Genomic DNA, 20536 nt, shown 5'->3' with positions numbered 1-20536 from the left:
CGTGCCCTGCCGCAGCGAACCTCCCGGTGCCCCCAGATGCAGCCCCCGGGCGCACGGCCCTCCTTCCCTGCGCCTGCCCAGGTCCCCCCGGCTCCCGCGGCGCCTCCGCCTGCGTCCTCCTGGCCACCCCGCCCCCCGTCCGCCCCGCGCCCCCTCCTAGCCGCGCAGACGGGCCGCGGTCGCAGCCCCGGCGGGAGGCGCGGCCGCCGGCGGGAACACCCCGTGACCCGCTCAGCTCCGTGACTCGCAGCTGTGGTTCCAGAGCCGGCGCGCGGCCGAGGAGGAATGGCCCGGCTCTCCCGCTAGAGCCGCGCGAGCCATGGAGGCCCAAGGGTAGGCGCGCGACGGTGGCGGGACCCTAAGCTCCCGAGGCCGCGGCCGGGGGCGGGGGGCGGGGTGGCTGTGATGCAATCCGCCCGCGGAAAGGAGGAGCAGGGCCGGGCGGCCACGCCGCGCGCCTGAAGGTCGCCGGAGCCTGCGTCCCTCGCCTTCCCGGGAGAGCGCGCCCCGGACCCGCTTCGGCCGCTGCCCCTGCCGGCCACGCTCGTGTGGGCCTGCTTCGCGAAGAGCTGGGCGGTAAGCGGAGCGGCCGCGCCGCCGCGTCCCTGCCGCGGGCGGGCCTGTTTCTCTCAGGAAAGGAGAAAGCCAGGTCCGCGGCACCGCGTGGCGCCTGCTCGCGTGCTATCTCCTCAGGGTCACGGGACCCGGGGCTCCAGCGCAGCGGGCGGCAGGAGCGCGAGGGTCCCCGGCCCGGGCACGCGGCGTCGGGCCCGCAGCCGTCCCCGGGGCGCGGGGCACCCGGAGCGCCTGCCTACTGGCCCCCGGGATGAGACGAGGCGGCTGCGGGGCGCGGCTAACGGGTGCTGGCGGCGACTCGGGTCCCGCCTCACCCCGGAGGCTCTTTCCGAACCGAAGAGGCGTGCGGGGCGGGGGTACTTTTCCATGGCCAGGACCGGTGTGAGTCGCGCACAGAGGTCCTGGCCGGGTTCCCCATCCTGAGGCCCGCGGGCAGCCACAAAGGCCGCTCCGCCCGCCAGGTCCGCGCCTCGGGGATGCGCGCGCTCGCTCCGTGCGCGCCCCTGGGCCGGGGAGGCGGTGAGAGGGGGAGTCGCTGGCACCGGTGCCGAGGGGGGATCGTGACCCCTAATCCCGCTACGCGGTCTTTTGTGTTGTGCTCGTGCCTCTCCATGTCCCCCTGGGCGGTCCGGCGCCTTTGCCACCGGCTGAGAACGCGAGGCCCTGGCGGCCACACTTTGTCACCTGGGCCGCTGATGTCAGAGGACAGGGAGGGAGGCAGAGCCTCGGCCCGTCCCCAGGAAATCCGTGCAGTCCCCTCCACCGCCGCTCGGGAGCCCGCGTGTTCGCTGCTCTGTGTCCTCCGTGCCCGGGCCGTCCCCGGCCTGCTCGCCGTCCGGGTCCGGCGCGGTGCTCGCTCTTGGCCAGGGCGCGTGGATCGCGGCTCCTGATGGCCGCCGGCGCGGCCCCGCTCCCTGGGAATCAGCCGTGAGCACAGGTGAAGGCCTGGCGTTCCTGACGCCGTGTGCGGGGTGACGTTTGTGCTGAGGCTGCGGTGAGAAGGGGTTCGCGCGTGGGTAGTCCGGGTAGTCGACCCCGCTGTAACCCAGCTCGGGAGGGGCGGAATTCGGAAGGGCCGCGGATGCCTGGGCGCGGCCTGACTTACGTTCGAACGCGTGGTGGAAGGCGCTGTCTGGGGGCGCTCCTCCTGCTCGCCCTCGTGGGCGGATGCAGACCCCCTCCTGCCTGTTGAGCGCCCCTGCCCTGCGCGGCGGGAGGCTCCAGTCACGGCGCGCGCCTTAGATACAGCAGTTCAGGTGCCGGGTGTTGGGTTCCGGGATCCAGGACAGGGGAGGTCGGTGAGGCCACCGCCAGTTCCCCTGAGATTCATCTATGTTTTAACCACCAGGCAGCATTTCTCTTAAACTTTACTAGCTTATAAAATTTTTATTATTTGAAAGGCAGAGACGCACAGAGCCAGCTCCTGCATCCGCTGGTTCACTCCAGCGGCAGGCACCCCAGGCAGCGAGGCAACCCCTGTGCTGAAGGCCAGCCCCCAGGTGCACGTTTCTGAACCTCAGCTCCTTTTGAAGGACGTGGCGTCCGATGCCTCCAGCGGGCCCCGTTGCCTGCGAGGCCACTGAGGACCCTTCATGGCTGGCTCCTGGCCCCCTCCCGTCTCTGCCTGAGCCCCTTCCTCCCACATGTGACCCCAGGGTGGAATGTCTGTTGACAACCTGTGCTTTCTCCCCTGGAAGTGTGTGTGCCCTGACCACCTTGCCGGCGTTGCTGGAAGATTCTCTGTCCCTCGCACACGGTACACTGTGGTCCCTCGTGGTGGGACACACTGTGGGCACCTCTGAGGGTGATGATGGTGGAGGTGGCCGTGCCTTCCTGAGTTACCTTGAAGACCTAATGAAGACAGTGATGAGAAGTGTCTGTGCTCCGTAGTTAGGGAACTGGAAAGGACTTCGGGATTCGCAGGTCTCAGGACGGTTGCCCTGCCTTGGAGACTCTGCTCAGTCTTACAGAAGCGTGTTTCTGAGAACAGTGTCCTGTCGGCCTCCAGCAGAATACACAGGCCGCGAGGGCGGTGGGGGCGTTGGCATGAGCATGTGTCTGCTAGTGGCCGCATCGGGTCCACCGGCAAAGAAATCCGGTGCCCGGAAGGCCGGGTGTGGTCTGGGAAACAGGCGCTGGGCTGGGGGTCAGCCCTGTGCTCCAGGTTCCGGCTCCTTGCCCATCTCCTCACCTGTGCTGTGCCCCAGGTTCCGGCTCCTTGCCCATCTCCTCACCTGTGCTGTGTGCCCCAGGGTTCCGGCTCCTTGCCTGTCTCCTCACCTGTCCTGTGCTCCAGGTTCCGGCTCCTTGCCCGTCTCCTCACCTGTCCTGTGCCCCCCCAGGGTTCCGGCTCCTTGCCCATCTCCTCACCTGTGCTGTGTGCCCCAGGGTTCCGGCTCCTTGCCTGTCTCCTCACCTGTCCTGTGCCCCAGGGTTCCGGCTCCTTGCCCGTCTCCTCACCTGTGCTGTGCCCCCCCCAGGGTTCCGGCTCCTTGCCCGTCTCCTCACCTGTGCTGTGCCCCCCCCGGGTTCCGGCTCCTTGCCCGTCTCCTCACCTGTCCTGTGCCCTAGGTTCCGGCTCCTTGCCCATCTCCTCACCTGTGCTGTGTGCCCCAGGGTTCCAGCTCCTTCCTGTCTCCTCACCTGTGCTGTGCCCCCCCAGGGTTCCGGCTCCTTGCCCGTCTCCTCACCTGTGCTGTGCCCCCCCAGGGTTCCGGCTCCTTGCCCGTCTCCTCACCTGTGCTGTGCCCCCCCAGGGTTCCGGCTCCTTGCCCGTCTCCTCACCTGTGCTGTGCCCCAGGGTTCCGGCTCCTTGCCCGTCTCCTCACCTGTCCTGTGCCCCAGGTTCCGGCTCCTTGCCCGTCTCCTCACCTGTGCTGTGCCCCCCCAGGGTTCCGGCTCCTTGCCCGTCTCCTCACCTGTGCTGTGCCCCCCCAGGGTTCCGGCTCCTTGCCCGTCTCCTCACCTGTCCTGTGCCTCCCCAGGGTTCCGGCTCCTTGCCCGTCTCCTCACCTGTCCTGTGCCTCCCCAGGGTTCCGGCTCCTTGCCCGTCTCCTTACCTGTCCTGTGCTCCAGGGTTCCGGCTCCTTGCCCGTCTCCTCACCTGTGCTGTGCCCCAGGGTTCCGGCTCCTTGCCCGTCTCCTCACCTGTGCTGTGCCCCCCCAGGGTTCCGGCTCCTTGCCCGTCTCCTCACCTGTGCTGTGCCCCCCCAGGGTTCCGGCTCCTTGCCCGTCTCCTTACCTGTCCTGTGCTCCAGGGTTCCGGCTCCTTGCCCGTCTCCTCACCTGTGCTGTGCCCCAGGGTTCCGGCTCCTTGCCCGTCTCCTTACCTGTCCTGTGCTGCACCTCGTGCAGTCGCAGAGATGTGGTGGGGACAGAGCTGAGAAAGTCCTTGAACAAACCAAAGGAACTGCCCAAGTGCCCACGGGGACCTCCTGCCATGGGGGAGGAGGGCCCTTCAGCAGCTGCCTGCTGGGATCTCCAGGGACTCAGGTAGAGTGGACCTGGGACCAGGCCCACATGCAGGAATCACAGACAAAACACCAGGAGCTTACTTAACACAGAGACAATCCCACGTGCTGAAGCCACAGTGCCTGGGTGCAGGAGGTCCAGTTATCTCACGGAGCATGGCCTCGAGTTACAGCCGGTGGAACGGTTCCCCACACAGAGCCTGCCCAGGGACACAGCCGGCCACATGCACATTTAATGTGTGGCTCTCAGTTTCCATCTCTCTGGAGGGACATAGCAACTGGAACAGAAGGAGACCATGGAACGAGAAGGGGGAGGGCTGAGCCATGGCCAGGTGTGCGGCTGGGGCAGGCAGGGTTTGCTGTGTGACGTCCAGGTGTGCGGCCTGGCTAGGTGGGGTTTCCTGTGTGATGGTCAGTTGTGTGGCTGAAGCATGTGGGGTTTGCTATGTGATGTCCAGGTGTGCAGCTGGGCCAGGTGGGGTTTGCTGTGTGACGTCCAGGTGTGCGGCCTGGCTAGGCGGGGTTTCCTGTGTGATGGTCAGTTGTGTGGCTGAAGCATGTGGGGTTTGCTATGTGATGTCCAGGTGTGCAGCTGGGCCAGGTGGGGTTTGCTGTGTGACGTCCAGGTGTGCGGCCTGGCTAGGCGGGGTTTCCTGTGTGATGGTCAGTTGTGTGGCTGAAGCATGTGGGGTTTGCTATGTGATGTCCAGGTGTGCAGCTGGGCCAGGTGGGGTTTGCTGTGTGATGTCCAGGTGTGTGGCCGGGGCAGGCAGGGTTTGCTGTGTGACGTCCAGGTGTGTGGCCAGGGTAGGTGGGGTTTGCTGTGTGGCCAATAGGGGCTACAAGGTCCCCTTCAGCCTAACCTACACTTTATTTTGAAAAGTGCTTAGAGTTAGTTGCTGGTTTCCTGGCATTTCTTGGGGAAGAGGAGGTCATGCAGTCCGACTCATTTCACTGCTGGTTGGTGGGGAAGAGTGGGCTTCCCCAGCCTCCCTGGCTACTGTCTGCGCTAGTCTAAGTCTACAGGTTCTCACCCTGGCTGCACGTTAGGATCCCATGCTCAGAGGGCACCTAAAGCACCCACATTGGAGCCCATGGTTGACTGGGTTTTCATCTTTTTAAATATCTGTTTATTTGAAAGGTGGAGTGACAGAGTAAGAGGCAGAGAGAGAGATTTCCCGTCTGCTGACTGACTCCAAGATGCCCGCAATAGCCAGGGCTGGGTCAGACGGACACCAGGAGCCAGGACCCTCATCTGGGTCTCCCCTGTGAATGGCAGGGGCCCAAATGCTTTGGGCCTTCATCTGCTGCTTCCCAGGCACATTAGCTAGAAGTTCATTTGGAGAAGAGCCGTAGGGACACAAAGCAGCACTCCGACATGGGACGCAGGCGTTGCAGACGGCGGCTTGCCCTGCTGCACCGCAGCTCTGGCCACAGCGACCATGCAGCTGCCTGGAGGATGGAGGACTGCTGGTCTCCCAGGCCCCCAGATCCCCCAGATCTCTGTCCTGAGACCTGGAAGTGGCCGCTGAGCTGCCGTGCGAGGCATCGTTAGTTCAGGCAGAGACCCCGGGCGTGGGGGGCGGGGGGAGAACGGAGCTGTGTGAGGCCTGTGGAGTCTCACTTGCTGCTTTGCTCTCCGCTCAGAGGATGGCGTACTTTAAATAGGGTGTTTTGGTGCAGGACGCTCTTCACCTGCACCACTCCATGTTCCTCTAAAATCCCCACTGTTTCTGTTTTGTTAGGAGTTAGTGGTCACAGCCCAGCTAGGGCTTAAAACAAACAACTGAAGTCCCTATCAATTGTTTTTAGTTTAATTCCAATCTGTGACCAGGAAAACTCACATTGGAACAAAATCTTACCCAGGCAAAGAGAAGGAATTTTCTGAACGGCTGAAATGTTCCAGGCTGTTTGCAGCTCTGTGAGTTTTTAATAACTACACAAACCCATTTTGAGTTGATGAGAAAGACATCCTGTTGGGCTTCACATTGCTCAAATACAACAGTCTTCAAAATGTTCCTGGGAAATACACATTATGAAAAAACTGCATGGACTTCAGTTTCAAAGCTCAGCCTTTAACCCCATTTTCCAGGAACTTAATTGTTCTAATTTAATTAAATGTCAGATATGTGTGGGTTTTTTTTTTTTTTTTGTAATAGAAGGGGAGATATTTTCTGAACCTGATTCTTCATTTTTTTTTTAAAAAGATTTATTTATTTGAAAGTCAGAGTTACGCAGAGAGAGAAGGAGAGGCAGAGAGAGAGAGAAAGAGAGAGAGAGGTCTTCCATCCTCTGGTTCACCCCCACAATTGTCTGCAACAACCGGAGCTGCACCGATCTGAAGCCAGGAGCCTCTTCCAGGTCTCCCACATGGGTGCAGGGCTCAAGGACTTGGCCATCCTCTACTGCTTTCCCTGGCCATCACTGAGAGCAGGATCGTAAGTGGAACCGCTGGGACTTGAACCAGCGTCCATATGGGATGCTGGCATCACAGGTGGCGGCTTTACCCAGTACACCACAGCACCAGCCCCAAATGTGTGTTGTTTTTAAATGTAATAGGCAGTCTTCCTATAGCCAGTTAGCAGTTGACGTAATTAACTTCTGGAGTTGATTAGCATTTTCTGTCTTTAAGACATGAGAGTGGTTTTAAGTGGATAAGTTAATCCCGGACGTCACAGCCTGGGCATGTTGATCAGGCATTCAAAAGCTGGGACGGGAAGCTGACCTCAAGGCTGCTGATGCAGTGGGAGCAGGAGTCGGATGCTGTGAATGACCTGCCACACGGTGGCTCCCACAGGTCCCTTGGGAGCTGACCCAGAGCCTCTGCCTCAGCACCACTCTCCAGGCTGCCCTGGCCTCTGCTAGGCGCCTGCAGCACCCACCACCCTCCGCAGTGTGTGACAGCTGTAAGTGCCCGGGCCTTGCCGAATGCCTCGTGGGGCTGTGGGGTGGCTACGCCTACAGGCGTGGCCGCTTTGAGCCACTTCTTCCCCTGGACCTGGAGAGTCACGCCCAGATTGCTCAGCCTCCCAGGCAGAGCGGCCGGCTGTGAGTAAGTACTTTCCATGGTCTAGGACTTTACAGCTTGAAGGGTGTTCCACAGAAACCCCACACGCCCAGACCAAACGTAAAAGAAAGTACGGTGAAGACCTGAGGTGGAGCTGCGTTGCGTCCCTGTGTGACGTGCGCATTTCCCTAAGAAGCGCGTGTGCGGCCGTTAACGCACGTCTGGTCCACAGACGGACCGTCATGGCCTCTCTCAGGATTCAGTAGCCGTCCTTGCTAACACACGTTTACCATCACCGCATGAAGTCTGCGGTCCCCAGCATCAAAGTGACACCGTAGAATTAGCAGAATGGAGGGAGGGGGCCAGCACGCACCTGATCCAGCGGCTGAGTCACTGCTTGGGATGCCACATCCTGTCCTGGAGTCCTGGGTCCCAGTCCTGGCTCCGCCTCCAGCCCAGCTCCCGTGGGAAGCAGCAGGTAAGGGTGAGTGCTTGGATCCCCACCCCCCACGTGGGAGACACAGATTTGGTTGCAAGTTCCTGGCTTTGGCTTGGAACAGTCGTGGCTGTTAAGGGCATTTAGGGAGTGAACCAGCAGATAGAAGATTCTCATTCTGTGTGTGTGTGTGTGGCTCAGTGGGTTAAGCTGCCATCTGTGACACTGGCATAACATATTGGAGCGCCAGTTCAAGTCTTGGCTGATCCACCCCCTGCTAAGTGCTAGGGAAGGCAGCAGAGGATGGCTCGAGTGCCTGGGCTCCTGTCGCTCATGTGGGAGACCCAGATGGAATTCCTGGCTCCTAGCTTTGGCCTGACCCGGTCCTGGCGATTGTAGCCATTTAGGGAGAGAACCAGTGGGTGGAAGACCTCATATATCCCCCCTGCCTTGCTCTACCTTTTAAATAAATAATAAATCTTTAAAAAGTGACTAATTTCCCATTTCATGACTTAAAACAGTACCTGAGGGCTGGCGCCGTGGCTCAACAGGCTAATCCTCCACCATGCAGCGCTGGCACACCGGGTTCTAGTCCCGGTTGGGGCGCTGGATTCTGTCCCGGTTGCCCCTCTTCCAGGCCAGCTCTCTGCTGTGGCCCGGAAGTGCAGTGGAGGATGGCCCAAGTGCTTGGGCTCTGCACCCCATGAGAGACCAGGATAAGCACCTGGCTCCTGGCTTCGGATCAGCGCAGTGCGCCGGCCGCGGTGGCCATTGGAGGGTGAACCAATGGCAAAGGAAGACCCTTCTCTCTGTCTCTCTCTCTCACTGTCCACTCTGCCTGTCAAAACAAAACAAAACAAAACAAAAACAGTACCTGTAATTCCGAGGACCAGCCTTCTGGTTGCCGCAGCCGTCCCAGGGCCTGGTGGGTAGACCGGCGTTGCTGGTGGCAGGACAGGTTTGTCAGGAAGGCGTGGCCAAGTGTAGCTCGGGCTGAGCACAGCCTCGGGCTTTGGATGTTACCTGTGTCGGGGATGGTTCGATAGACACGTATGCCTACAGTGAACGGTTGCTGCAGGCAAGTGGGTTCCCATCCCTCGGCTCCCACAGCGCCCCTTTGTCTTGTGGCCAGGGTGTCCATGTGGAACACGCCCACCCGGTATGATGACCTGCAAGTGCACGCTGTGGGTGCCGTCTCCAGGCTCGCTCAGCCTGCGCGCCTCGGACCCACGCGTCCTCAGCCCTCCGCCCGGAGCCCTGTTTTCTTCTCTGTGGCCGTGTGTTCTGCCTCTTTTGTGTTCCACCTCGAAGTGAGAGCATGCAGTTTGTCTCACTCAGTTTATCTTCCCGGTTCATCCAGAATGTTGGAAAAGACGAGATCTCCTTTGTTTCTGGGGCTGAAAGGCACGCCAACATTATAGTACTGTATATATCTCTCTCTATAGCAATGCATACCGTATATACATGGCTGTGTATATAGTACTACATACTGTATATATGTGTGTGTGTATATAGCACTATGTACTGTATGCATATGTACGTGTATATATGGTACTACATGCTGTGTGTGTATATATGTATGACATTGTATATATGTATATATGGTATGACATACTACAACTATGTATGTATGGTACAACATAGTGTGTATGTATGTGTAGGTATATATGGTACAATATATTGTGTATGTATTTGTAAATGACATGCTATATATGTATAGATGGTACTGCATACTGTATATGTGTATCTGTATATACAGCACTATATTCTGTATATATGTATCCTCTTACACACACGTGTTCTAACGCTTGTGTTCCTTATCTATACAAGCACACATTCTAACGTGTATATTCCTCATATGTACACACATGTTCTACTGAAGTGTGTATTCGTATACATGCACCCGTTACGTTTTTTAAAGATTTATTTATTTCTTTGAAAGGCATAGTTACAGAGAAGAGAGACAAAGAGAGATCTTCCATCCAATGGTTCATTCCCCAGATGACCGTGACGACCAGGGCTGGGCCAGGCTGAAGCTAGGAGCAAGGAGATTCTTCTGGGTCTCCCACGTGGGTGCAAGGGCCTAAATTCTTGGGCCATGCTCTGTTAGTTTCCCAGGCCATTCTCAGAGCTGGTTTGGAAGAGGAGCAGCCAGGACTTGAACCAGCACCCATATGGGATGCCAGCATTGCAGGCCACCTAACCTGCTGCGCTGCTGTGCCACAGCATAGCCCCCCCCCCCCGACATTCTGATGTGTGTGCTCCTCACGTATACAGGCACGTTCTACTAGAGTGTGTATTCCTCGTGCACACACACGTTCTTCGCTGTCCACAGTCTCTTGATCCATTCGCCTCTCGGTGGGCGCTTTGGTGGTTCCGTCCCCGGCTGCTGCAACGAGGCTGCACCGCACACGGCTGCCGTGTCTTCGCGAGTGGTGATGTCATTTCCTTGGGCTCACCGGGAAGAGGGATTGCTGGGCCACGTGGTCATTCTGTGTTTAGTCTCTTTGGAAGTGTCCATGCCATTCTGCACGATGGCTGGGCCAGTCCAGCCGTCCACCACCAGTGTACAGGACCCCTTTTCTCCTCACTATCACCTCCACTGGTTCTCTTCTGATGTCCTGGTGGCAGCCGCCCAACAGGGGTGAGCTGACAGGTCACTGTGGCTTTTCCTGGTACCTACCCGATAAGTGGTCCTGCCACGCACCTGTTCATATTGCCAGTGGCTGCTTTCGTGTTGTCTTTGTCCAAACCACTGACCTAGGATCATAATGGATTCTCAGGAGTTGAGCTAGCAGAGGGGTGATCATCTTAGTTCTTCTTAATAAAAAGATAGTAATGGTGTAGAACCCGTTTTGAAGTTACGTGTGTGAGGCTGGATATGAGGGATGTTAATATTAAGGAGCGGTTTTATTTTTGAAGGTACGTTTACCGATGGTGTGATTTCCAGGGTTTGCTACAGCGTAGTCCTGGGGTTGCTGACGGGGGAATGCCACGAGGCTGGCCTGGGCCGTAGCCGTTCGAGGTGCTGCAGGGGAGTTCATTACTGTTCTGCTTGTAGAATATTAATGTTTAAAATTTCCCAGAATGAAAAACACTTTAAAGGGTTGAATACATAGAACTGAGCCTGTCAGGGCTTCATTGCGTTTGATGGAGATCTTTCTGTGTTAAGCAGGAGGGACCGAATGCAGGGAGTTAAGTTCCCGTGGCTTTGCAGACATTGCCGGCAGAGCAGGCCACACACTGGACCTCTGGGGGCCATTACCGTGGCGCCACATTCAAGTGGCCTGGAAAGGTTGAGTGCTGCCTGTGCCTCCGTCAGGAAGCTGAGCAGGCAGCTGCCGTCTTGACTGCCTGCTCCGGGAACTGTCGCTGGGCCCGGTCGATGGCCGGTGATCAGAGCCAGGGCTGCTGGCGGCAGTGCTGCCCGCTGCACAAACTGGCTTCACCCCCGTCACCACCACCACGACGGATGGGATCCGGAGCCCAGCCGCTAGGGGTGTGGGAATGTGGTGTCCACGTCTGTCCTTTGCAGAACTGGGCCAGAAACAGGTGGGAATAAGGAGCAAGTAGGCCAGTCCACGCGAACAGGTTGCCGTCAGGATTTGAGGGGAGGTCGGAATGACGAGGCAGGCTTGTGTTGGTGCAAGAGCTTCTGCGGTCCATGCATCTGCAGTGTCTTCAGGCAGCCACAGGAACTGGATCATATGAAGAACCACGGGTGGACTGCAATGTTTCTCTGACCGTTGGAAGTCCCCTCGTGTTAGAACTGTTCCAAAGACCTGGGGGACGCTCCAGCCGCTGCGGCCAACTGGGGAGTGAACCAGCAGATGGAAGACCTCTCTCTCTCTCTGCCTCTCCTTCTCTCTCTCTGTAATTCTGACTTTCAAATAAATAAATCTTTTAAAAAAATTTCCTGGTGCAAGCAAGGCCCTTGCTTTCCGTATTTCTAAATTCACTTATTTTTAAACACAGCTCAAATCTTCTCTCTTCATAAAACTGTACCTGGTTTCTCCAGGCCTCATTTATTTCTCCTCTCTGCATGTATGCGTGTGTGCATGTGTGCACTGTACTGTGTATGTGTGTATTGCCTCATGTGCATGGTATGCATGTATGCAGTGTGCATTGTGCATGTATCATGTATGTGTACACATGTATGCATTGTATATACATGGAGTATGTATATATGTCCTGTGTATGTGTGTATTATACATGTGTTCTGTGTACATAGTATGTGTATATGCGTGTGTGTGTGCCGCACACATATGTGTTGTGTATGGACGTGTGTACCTGAGATCTTTCTGGACTGTGGTCTTATGTGTATATGCGTGTGTGTGCCTCACACGTATATGTTGTGTATGGACGTGTGTCCCTGAGATCTTTCTGGACTGTGGTCTTATGTGTATGTGCGTGTGTGTGCCGCACACGTATGCGTTGTGTATGGACGTGCGTCCCTGACATCTTTCTGGACGTGGTCTCTGTCATGCACACCTTTTCCCCTGTGCCGTCAGCGTACGTGATGTCCTGCTGAAGTGGGCGGTTCCTTTGCCCGTCCTCTTAGTGTAGTTCACATCGGCCCTTCTGGCCACCAAGGCCGTGGTGCATGGCTCAGGACCTTCTGAGATTGTGGTGAGGATCGGAGAGGCTGTGTGTGGAGTGAGCAATGATCAGAGCCTGCTGTAAAGGTTGAGAAGGTACTTGTGAGTGGCTTGATGTGGAGGTCGGCTCTGTGTCACACAGTCTGATGGTGGTGTCCACCGCGATCCCTGTTTCTTGACTGGGCTGGCCTGGCCCTCTGGCCTCCATGCCGTTGGCCACGTCTCCTTGCAGGGAGGAGGCCAAGCACAGCCCCACCCCCACCCGGCCCTCTGATGCCCCGTGCAGCCGCTGGACGGCAGTCTCCAGCATCGGCAGCCGGACCTCACTCGGAAGGACGTGACTTTCTGTTCAGTGGAAAGAGCTTGTTCTGGAGGTTCGGTGTTGAGGATGGCTTCTGTCCCTGGAAGTGTCTGTTTCTTACTTGTGCTTTCATTCTGCAGACACTCACCGAGCCCCCTGCGTACCAGGCGCGGTGTCTGTGAGCACGGGACAACCCCAGAGAGCCACAGGACAGTTCACGCACGGTGACGGAGCCTGCTTGCTGAGGTAACAAACAGGTGACTTCCTTCCGCTTCCTTGTCTCTAGTTCCAAAACTGTTTTCTACCAGAGCCTGTGTTACTCATTAATAGGGCCCTTATGTGTTTTTGTTAAAAAAAAAAATCCTGTTCTTCAAGATGCTTACGATATATCACTTTCTGAAAAACATAGGTTGAAAACAGCCTAAAATTAAACCAAAAAAGAGGCAGGCAGAGAGGGCTCTGGAGATGAGAGAGCAGAGTGAGGGCAGGAAGGAGGAGGCAGGACAGCAAGGCAGTGTGGAAGGCCCGGGTGGCCGCGGGCAGCGTGGGGTCCGTCCCTGTTAGTCAGGCTCGCCGCTCGCGGTCGGCCCCTCAGCCTGCTGAGCCCCTTCCTTGCTTCGCCCTGTACACACGGATGAAGAGTTGGACGGGCACTGTTTTCCCGGCATAGCCGCGGCCTTGGGGACGGTGTCACTGACGTTGCTGGTTTTCCCGTTTTCATTTCCAAGCACAAGTTCGGCAGGGGAGGTAAATGCTAGTGAAGTTCATTCTGTGCGGTTATCCTGCCCTGGCCTACGACCTGAGCCCGAGCCTGCCTGTGCCTGTGCCTGTTGGTTTAAGTGACCTGCTCCACGTGTGGTGTTTTTGTTTTTAAGATCATGTTCATGAATTTGAACGGCAGAGTTGCAGAGACGGGGGCTCAGATCTCCCATTACCTGGTTGGCCTGCAGCACGCACGCTCATGGAAGTGCCATAGGGAGCGTCACACCCAGGTGGCAGACTTCAAGTCCAGCGCTGGTCACCCCTGCTCTCAGAAACGCCGGGCCTGGTGCCCTGTTTCCTTCCTGTCTGTCGGGGAGAAGACTCCTCGGCCTGGACTGAGAACACACCTGCTGAGCGAGGGTCCCCTCAGGCCATTCTCGCCACCGCAGCCTTGAGGCGGTCACACAGGGGGTTCACACGGCAACTCCCGGAAATTCCTGTCTTTCCCATCTGCACAGCTTTCATCAAAGCGGGCAGGGAGAGGAGAGCAGGGTCTCGCCTTTTTGAGGTCAGCTTTTGCAAAGTAGGCAGCGTTGGCACCAGAGGCAGGTCAAGCCAGCCAGTCCTGCCCTGCTGCCTGCCAGGCCTGGGCCGGGGCAATGGGCTGGGCTCCCCCACTCCAGGCTGCCCTGGCCTGCTGCAGGGCTGCGGTCCCTGAAGTTAGGTGCAGGAATGTGTTAAGGGATCCTGACCCCAGGAGCTGAGGGAGCACCACGCTGGCTGCTGGCTGTGGATCCTGGCCGTGCAGTCGCTTACTAAGACGCTCCTGACTCTGGGGAGTGCAGGGTCACAAACACTGTCCACAGGGCTTTGCCTCTGGAAGCAGAATGTGCATCCTGGTGACATCCCGCTCCATCCCATAGTCCCATCACCACATCCCCCTTGGCTTCGTAGTGTCTGCCTCTCTGGCACCTGTGTGTGCCCCCCACGCAGGGTACCACTGGTGACCCCTCGGAAGTTCAGCCGCGGCATCCACGTGGGATCACACGTGAACTCTGAAGTGTTTCGTTTCTGAGGGGGAAATGTGGCAGCAGGTGGATTACCCCAAATCCCTGTCACGGAGTGATTCATTGAGAGCTCGGTTTAATCTGCAGTTGGTGGATTTCAGTACACAGCCTTGTCCTCTGTGGGTCGACCACCAGCTTGAGGAGCTGCTGCCTGGCCATGCCATCCATCGAGGATTTGGGTTTCATTAAGCTGCGTTGCTGAAGCACAGGTGCTTGTGCACCCCGGCCATCTGCCCAGCTGCGTGTGTGCCCTGTTACAAAACGAGATGGCTCTCATCTTAAGCGTACTTGGATAAAAGCATGTCTGTGTGGCCTGCAGCTGACGTGGTATTCCTACAGATGTGAGCGTCAGAATTATAAACATGACTCACTTTGTATTTGAAGACGGAGGGAATTAATCAAAGGCGTAACATTTCGGGATTTGGCCTCTATAGCTTGATGTACAAAGATTGCTTCAGTGCATCTGGTAGCAAAATGTTGCATTATCGATCAATTAGTTGCTTACTTGTGGTAGCTTGTTTTCAGTCAGTGCTGGCTTTCACATGGATAATTAGTTTCCGCTTTGCTGTTTTGTAGGAGTATGGAGTGTACATTTTTGCTGCTGTCTGCTTCTAAATAAATACACGCAGAGCGGGAGAAATTCCGTCTGGTTTTCTTTGACGACAGCTACCTTTTAATCATGATGCATTTCAAAAGTGGACTCGAATTAACTGAGTTGCAAAACATGACAGTGCCGGAGGATGAGAACATTAGCAACGACTCCAATGATTTCACCGAAGTGGAAAATGGCCAGATAAATAGGTGAGTGTTTTTCCACTAAGATTTTCTGTCCAATGAAAGAAATGGCTCTAAAAATTATTCAGGTTTTCATTTATTCTCTTGAATTATGCATTACTAAAGTCACGCTGCACCTGAAGATGCAATTTGAATTTCTTATATGACATCTGTTGGGCACAGCCTACAGTCGCAGATGAAGCAAATAGGAAAGTAATTTATTCATCTTTTTTACAAATTTCATTTGCATCTGATAAAAATGTACAAATACATTAGACCCCAGCAGCCTGAACTTTTCAGAAGCTCTGTGCTTATGGAATTTCACTGGATCCATGCGAGGATGTGTACTACAGTCATCTGTGCATATTTAATCCAGAAATGGTCAAAATGTGGGTAGGCCTTTGGCACAAACAGTGAGACTTTGCCGGGGGCTCCTTGAACCCTGTACTGCAGTGCCTGTTTGAGTCCTGCCTGCACTTCCTGGCCAGCTTCCTGCTAACGCACACCCTGGCAGGCGGCAGGGGATGGCCCAAGTGGTTGGGTCCTTGCCATCCCCGGGAGAGACCTGGAATGAGTTCCTGACTCCTGGCTTTGGCCCGGCCAGTCCCAGCTGTTGCAGGCATTTTGCGCAGTAAAATAGCTGATGGAAGCGCGCGCTCTCTCTCTCTCTCTCTGTGTGTCTCTCACTCACTCTCTCACTCTTTGTCTCTGTAACTTTCAAATCAACCAAATAATGATTTTTTTAAAAAGGTTTATTTATTTATTTGAAAGGCAGAGTTACAGAGAGGCAGACAGAGAGAGAGAGAGCTTCCATCCTCTGGTTCACTCCCCAAATGGCGCAACGGCTGGAGCTGAGCTGATCTGAAGCCAGCAGCAGGAGCTTCATCTTGGGTCTCCCATGTGGGTGCAGGGGCCCAAGGACCTGGGCCATCTTCCTGCTTTCCCAGGCTATAGCAGGGAGCTGGATTGGAAGTGGAGCAGCTGGGACTCAACCAGCACCCATGTGGGATGCCAGCACTGCAGGCAGCGACTTTACCTGCTAAGCCACAGTGCCGGCCCCAAATAATGATCTAAAAAATTATTTAATTATTTGGAAGACATTGTTAGAGAGAGAGGAAGAGACAGAGAAATCTTTAGTCTGCTAGTTCACTCCCCAAATGGCTACAGTGCCTGGAGCTGGGCAGATCTGATGCCAGGAGTTTCTTCTGGGTCTCTCACATGGTGGAGGAGTCCAAGTACTTGAGCCTCCTTCTGCTGCTTTCCCGGGCACACTAGCAGGAAGCTGGATCAGAAGTGGAAAGGCCAGATCTAGAACATGGGATGCCGGTGCTCAGACTGCAGCTTACCCTGCTAACCACAGTGCTGGCCCCTGAACTATTGCTTTCAAATATTGATCATGAATTGGAACATGTTTGGAAATCAGCATAGCAAAACGTATCAAGCAGCATAAAAATGCTCCAGATACAGTAATTCCATTAAATCCCTTTACCCAGTGTGCCACAGTGCCAGCCTCAATATATATATATATATATATAATATATATATATATATACATACATATATATATATATATGTTTTAAAATTGTGGTTGCCAGTGACGCTGTGTAGGGTGGGATGCATCTCCTTCCTTTAATTTCCTGCCCTCACTGATACAGTCTGTGAGTCCTGCTTCATTTCTGGCTCTAGGAGAATTAAATTAGAAACAGCAACAGCCAACGTGCAGGTAATAGTGGTCAGCAGAACTCAGAAAGGGCCTGTGCCGTCTCCTTTGCGCCGCGTTGGGAGGCCTGGCCTCTAGAAGAGCTGAGCTGTCATAACTCGTGTCTGCGAGGGCTGCCCCGAAATGCCCCTGGTGTCTGGGGGAGGAAGGCAGGGCTGACGTCACGCCTTCGTCTCCCCAGCCCTGGAGCTCCAGGGGACGGTGGCTCTCTGCAGAGCACTCAAGACAAGCGTTAGTCTCAGACATGCAGTAGCAGTAAGTTTTCAGGGGTGGGAGATTGGCCTCATGCCTAAGAGCCCAGCCAGGATGTCTGCACTGCGTGGCACGTGGGAGTGGCTGGGTCTGACTCCTGGCTCCGGCTCCCGACCCTGAGAGGCAGCAGTGGGTCCCTGGCACCCACGTGGGAGACCTGGTTGTGTTCACAGCTACCAGCTTTGGTCCTGCCTGGCCCCAGTGTTGCAGGCATTTGGGAAGTGAACCAGTAGATGGGAGCTCTCTGTCTTGTTTGTCTCTAATTAGGTAAAAAATAAACTTATGGAAAAGCCCATGGTTTTTAGGTTGAGCTGGGAGCAGAGCAGAGGCTCCGGGCCCTCGGGCAGCAGCCGTGACTCCCCGCACTGTTTGGTTTCCTGTTCTACCTGGATGGTGGCACCTTCAGCAGGTGCTGTGAAGCCCTGGGAAAGCTTGCAGGGCCTGGCAGGTGGGTGTGGGGCCCAGCAGCCCCCCAGGTGGTGCCCCCCTGCCACTCCGCACACTGAGTCACTCTGGGAGCCCTGGACCTGTCACAGCGCACTTTCCCAAGTGTCGGCCGAGTGAGACAGAGAGAGATAGATGGGAGACAGAGAGACAAAGAGATGGGTAGAGGTGAGAGGGAGAGACAGAGACAGACAGAGGCAGATGAGTGGGGAGGAGAGGGAGAGACAGGGAGAGAAGTACAAGGCTTTGGGTTTAGAACTTGTACCTCTAAAAGTTCATGGAAAATGGAATTAAAGGTAATGTTTACTTCGGTGCCAAAGAAGTGAGACCCGTGTGTACTTTTCCCATCGTGTGCACCTGCTAGGAACCGTGTGAGATCCCCGGGTGCTGATCCCTGGCTCTGCCTGGCTCCTGTGTGGTCTTGAGCTCTGGGCCCCGCACCTGTCCCTGTACGGATCATGCCTTGCACACGGGATTGCTGGGAACAGAGACCTAAAGCCTGCGCAGGAAGCCTGCGCAGGCTCGCGTCTGACACCTGGTGCAGTCGCCGGGAGGGCATTCTTGAGCAAGTGCGTTTCCCTGAAGCAGGGAGGGGAAAGTCTGCGATGGACAGGCGCGGCCACGCGAGGAGGCCACGTCGTTCTTTGCCTCACCAGGGAGCGGTGACATTGTCCAGATGCCCCTGCTTGGCATCCCCTGTGTCCCCTCCCTGTGAGCGGTCAGTGCTGCCAGACCCAGCAACTGCAAGGCCAAACTTCGGGGTGGCTCTTGTTGCTCCACCCAGGTTAGCCCCCTTTCTGCCTTCACACGTTTCTGGAGTGCTGTACTCCATTTTTGTTACTGGAGAGGACCCGTGAGCAGTTAGCCTGGTCTCTAGCTCCTGTGAGGACAGAGGCTTCGTCCCTGGCTGGGAGGGGCTCGGTGGCAGTGAGTACCCCCTTCCTCTGTTTGGTGCTCGAGTCCACGGATCCTCCGGCTGCCATCGCCGTCTCCTCGGCCTGCTTTCAGGCTCCTGGAGTCGCTCAGTGTCTGCCGCCCGCTCTTTTCTTGCTTGTGTTTCCCGATCCCTTTGTCACTTGCTTGTTTCCTGATTTTCTCCAGTGTAGAATGCTGGCATTTCAGGGACAGGTACAACCTGCCCTTCCTGCTGCTGCTGATGTGTTGTTATTGCTTAAGATTATTTACTTATTTGAAAGGAAGAGTTCCAGAGAGTGAAAGAGACACACAGAGTGAGAGACGAGAGTCTTCCATCCACTGATTCGCTCCTCAAATGGCCGCAATGGCCGGGGCTGGGCCAGGCTAATGCCAGGAGCTCCGTCTGGGTCTCCCCATGTGTGTCAGGGTCCCTAACTGTCTTCCGCTGGTTTTCTAGGCACATTATCAGGGAGCTGGATCAGAAGTGGAGCAGCGGGAGTGGGGGGGCACGGGGGACCCGGTGTTGTGGCACAGTAGGTAAAACCACCGCCTGTGATGCCAGCTTCCCACGTGAACTGGACTCTAACCTGTGTGCATATGGGAACCCTGTGTTGTAGGCGGCTGCTTAACCCACTGCCCCACGCTGCCCCGGCTTTGGTTTTAAGCAACAGCTGTAGGTTGCTTTGTCTCCTTCCACTGTCCCTCAGTGTAATTTCTGCATACTTTTTCAGGTTTTCAGTTTGGGTCAGCAAGTCATGCATTGTAGGGTTGGGTTGGGTTGGATCTGGTTTGGTTTGGTTTGGTTTGGTTTGTTTCCAGAGCGTTTGGCCAGTGGATGTTGATCGAGTTCTGCTTTATGGGTACAGGCTGACCTGTGAAAACTCCTAATACTTTTATCATCCTGAGACCTTTTCCCATAGCAGCACATTTTAAGTCAATAAAGAGAAATTTTCACATTAATTTCATTGCCAATGGGCAGTACTTTTAATAAGCAATTGCATTTTTGAATAGTAGGATAACAGAAACCTGTGCTAAACGGCTTGACCTAGTTATTTTGAACAGAATTTTCCATTACAAAAAGGTTGATTTTATCTGTGGGTTTTTTTTTTTTTATATAAGTTTACAGAAATACAAAGCAAAGATGAAAAGATTAGAGAGAAGAAAAGGTTAAGCCAGCGAAGGGTTTAAAGATTTGCCTTATTCCTAAATGGAAGAGGCTGCTTAGGAGGCTCTGGGGGGCCCTGTGGGTGTGGGGAGGCCTCACTGCCACACCCCATGCAGATGCGAGGGAGAAGCAGTGCAGAGCCCAGGGTCAGGGCTTGGACTTGGGAGGAGGGGAAGGGGCGGCCTCAGTCCCTGCCCTCAGCGCCCTGGCTTGGCTCTGCCCCCTCTGCACTGAGCAGATCATCTAGAGGGGCAGGGGGCACCAAGATCCCAACACCAAGGCATAGTCCTCAATCCCTGGACCTGCAGGGGGAGGGATTTGTGCTTGGAGCTTACCTGGAGGCGGGGGAGCTGGCAGAGGGGGTAGGCTCAAGGACACAGAAATGGGGGGCGCATGGTCAGCCCCAGGAGTCCCTCCTTGTCGTCCTTCCCAGGACTCCATCCCGCCGGAGATCCTCATGTCCCGCGGGGATCTCGGATGCCTGGGAGTGTGGTCCGGCCTGGAGCTCTTAGAGGAGATGGGTGGAACAGAGGTTCTTGTCTTGGCACAGGAAGGAATTCGGATGTGAGACAGAGAGGAGTGGTCTGGAAGGTAGCAAGGTTCCACCGGGTAGAACATCAGAAACGGATTTGGGAGAGATGGTTTTGCGACCACCTGTAAAGTGACTGGGGTGTGGGCGGGACTTTGCAGGGTGAAATGTGGGGCTGCTTCCAGGGTGTGTTTCCCAGGCTGTCACACTGCCTTCCTCACAAGCTGTCCTCTGAGGTCTCTCTCACACACAGGCTGGTTTCTAGCCTCCCACCTAACAGGACGTGGCTGTGCCCTAACAGGCAGGCGATTGGTGTTCGGATTGTTTGACTGTTGTTCAGGCTGTTCCCCTAATTTCAAAATAATAGAAATCCTGCATGTGGTTGGCATCAGTACATTAATACGAGCTGTTAACAGCAGGAGCCGTGGAGTGAGGGCGTATGGGAGCTCTGTGCTATGACCTCGCTGTTACTGTTTTGTTAAGTTTAAAATTATTCTGAAAGAAAACATTGACAAATTTTAAAATAAAAACGATGGAAATTCTCCTTGGAAAACAAGTCCATCCACAGGCAAGAGATGGG

At 55.6% G+C, this 20536-nt stretch overlaps 1 protein-coding gene across 4 annotated transcripts in view; it reads left to right on the top strand.

The window, feature by feature from the left end:
• Positions 1-223: 223 nt before the first annotated feature.
• Positions 224-20536, top strand: part of SLC38A1 (solute carrier family 38 member 1) — a 52192-nt gene continuing 31879 nt past the window's right edge. For 2 of the 4 annotated variants that reach the window (XM_062195116.1, XM_062195119.1), the window contains exons 1-3: positions 224-333; positions 12529-12634; positions 14734-14958. In XM_062195116.1, the coding sequence (XP_062051100.1) occupies positions 14837-14958 (122 nt within the window). In that variant the 5' untranslated portion in view covers positions 224-333; positions 12529-12634; positions 14734-14836. Of the gene's footprint in view, positions 334-475; positions 577-12528; positions 12646-14733; positions 14959-20536 lie in introns of those variants that run through there. The other 2 variants (XM_062195118.1, XM_062195117.1) reach the window with 2 other exon arrangements.

Source organism: Lepus europaeus, chromosome 6 (assembly GCF_033115175.1).
Source record: "Lepus europaeus isolate LE1 chromosome 6, mLepTim1.pri, whole genome shotgun sequence".
Lineage (NCBI taxonomy): Eukaryota > Metazoa > Chordata > Mammalia > Lagomorpha > Leporidae > Lepus > Lepus europaeus.
Note: the sequence above shows the minus strand (reverse complement) of the source record. Positions and strands in the feature narration are given on the sequence as shown.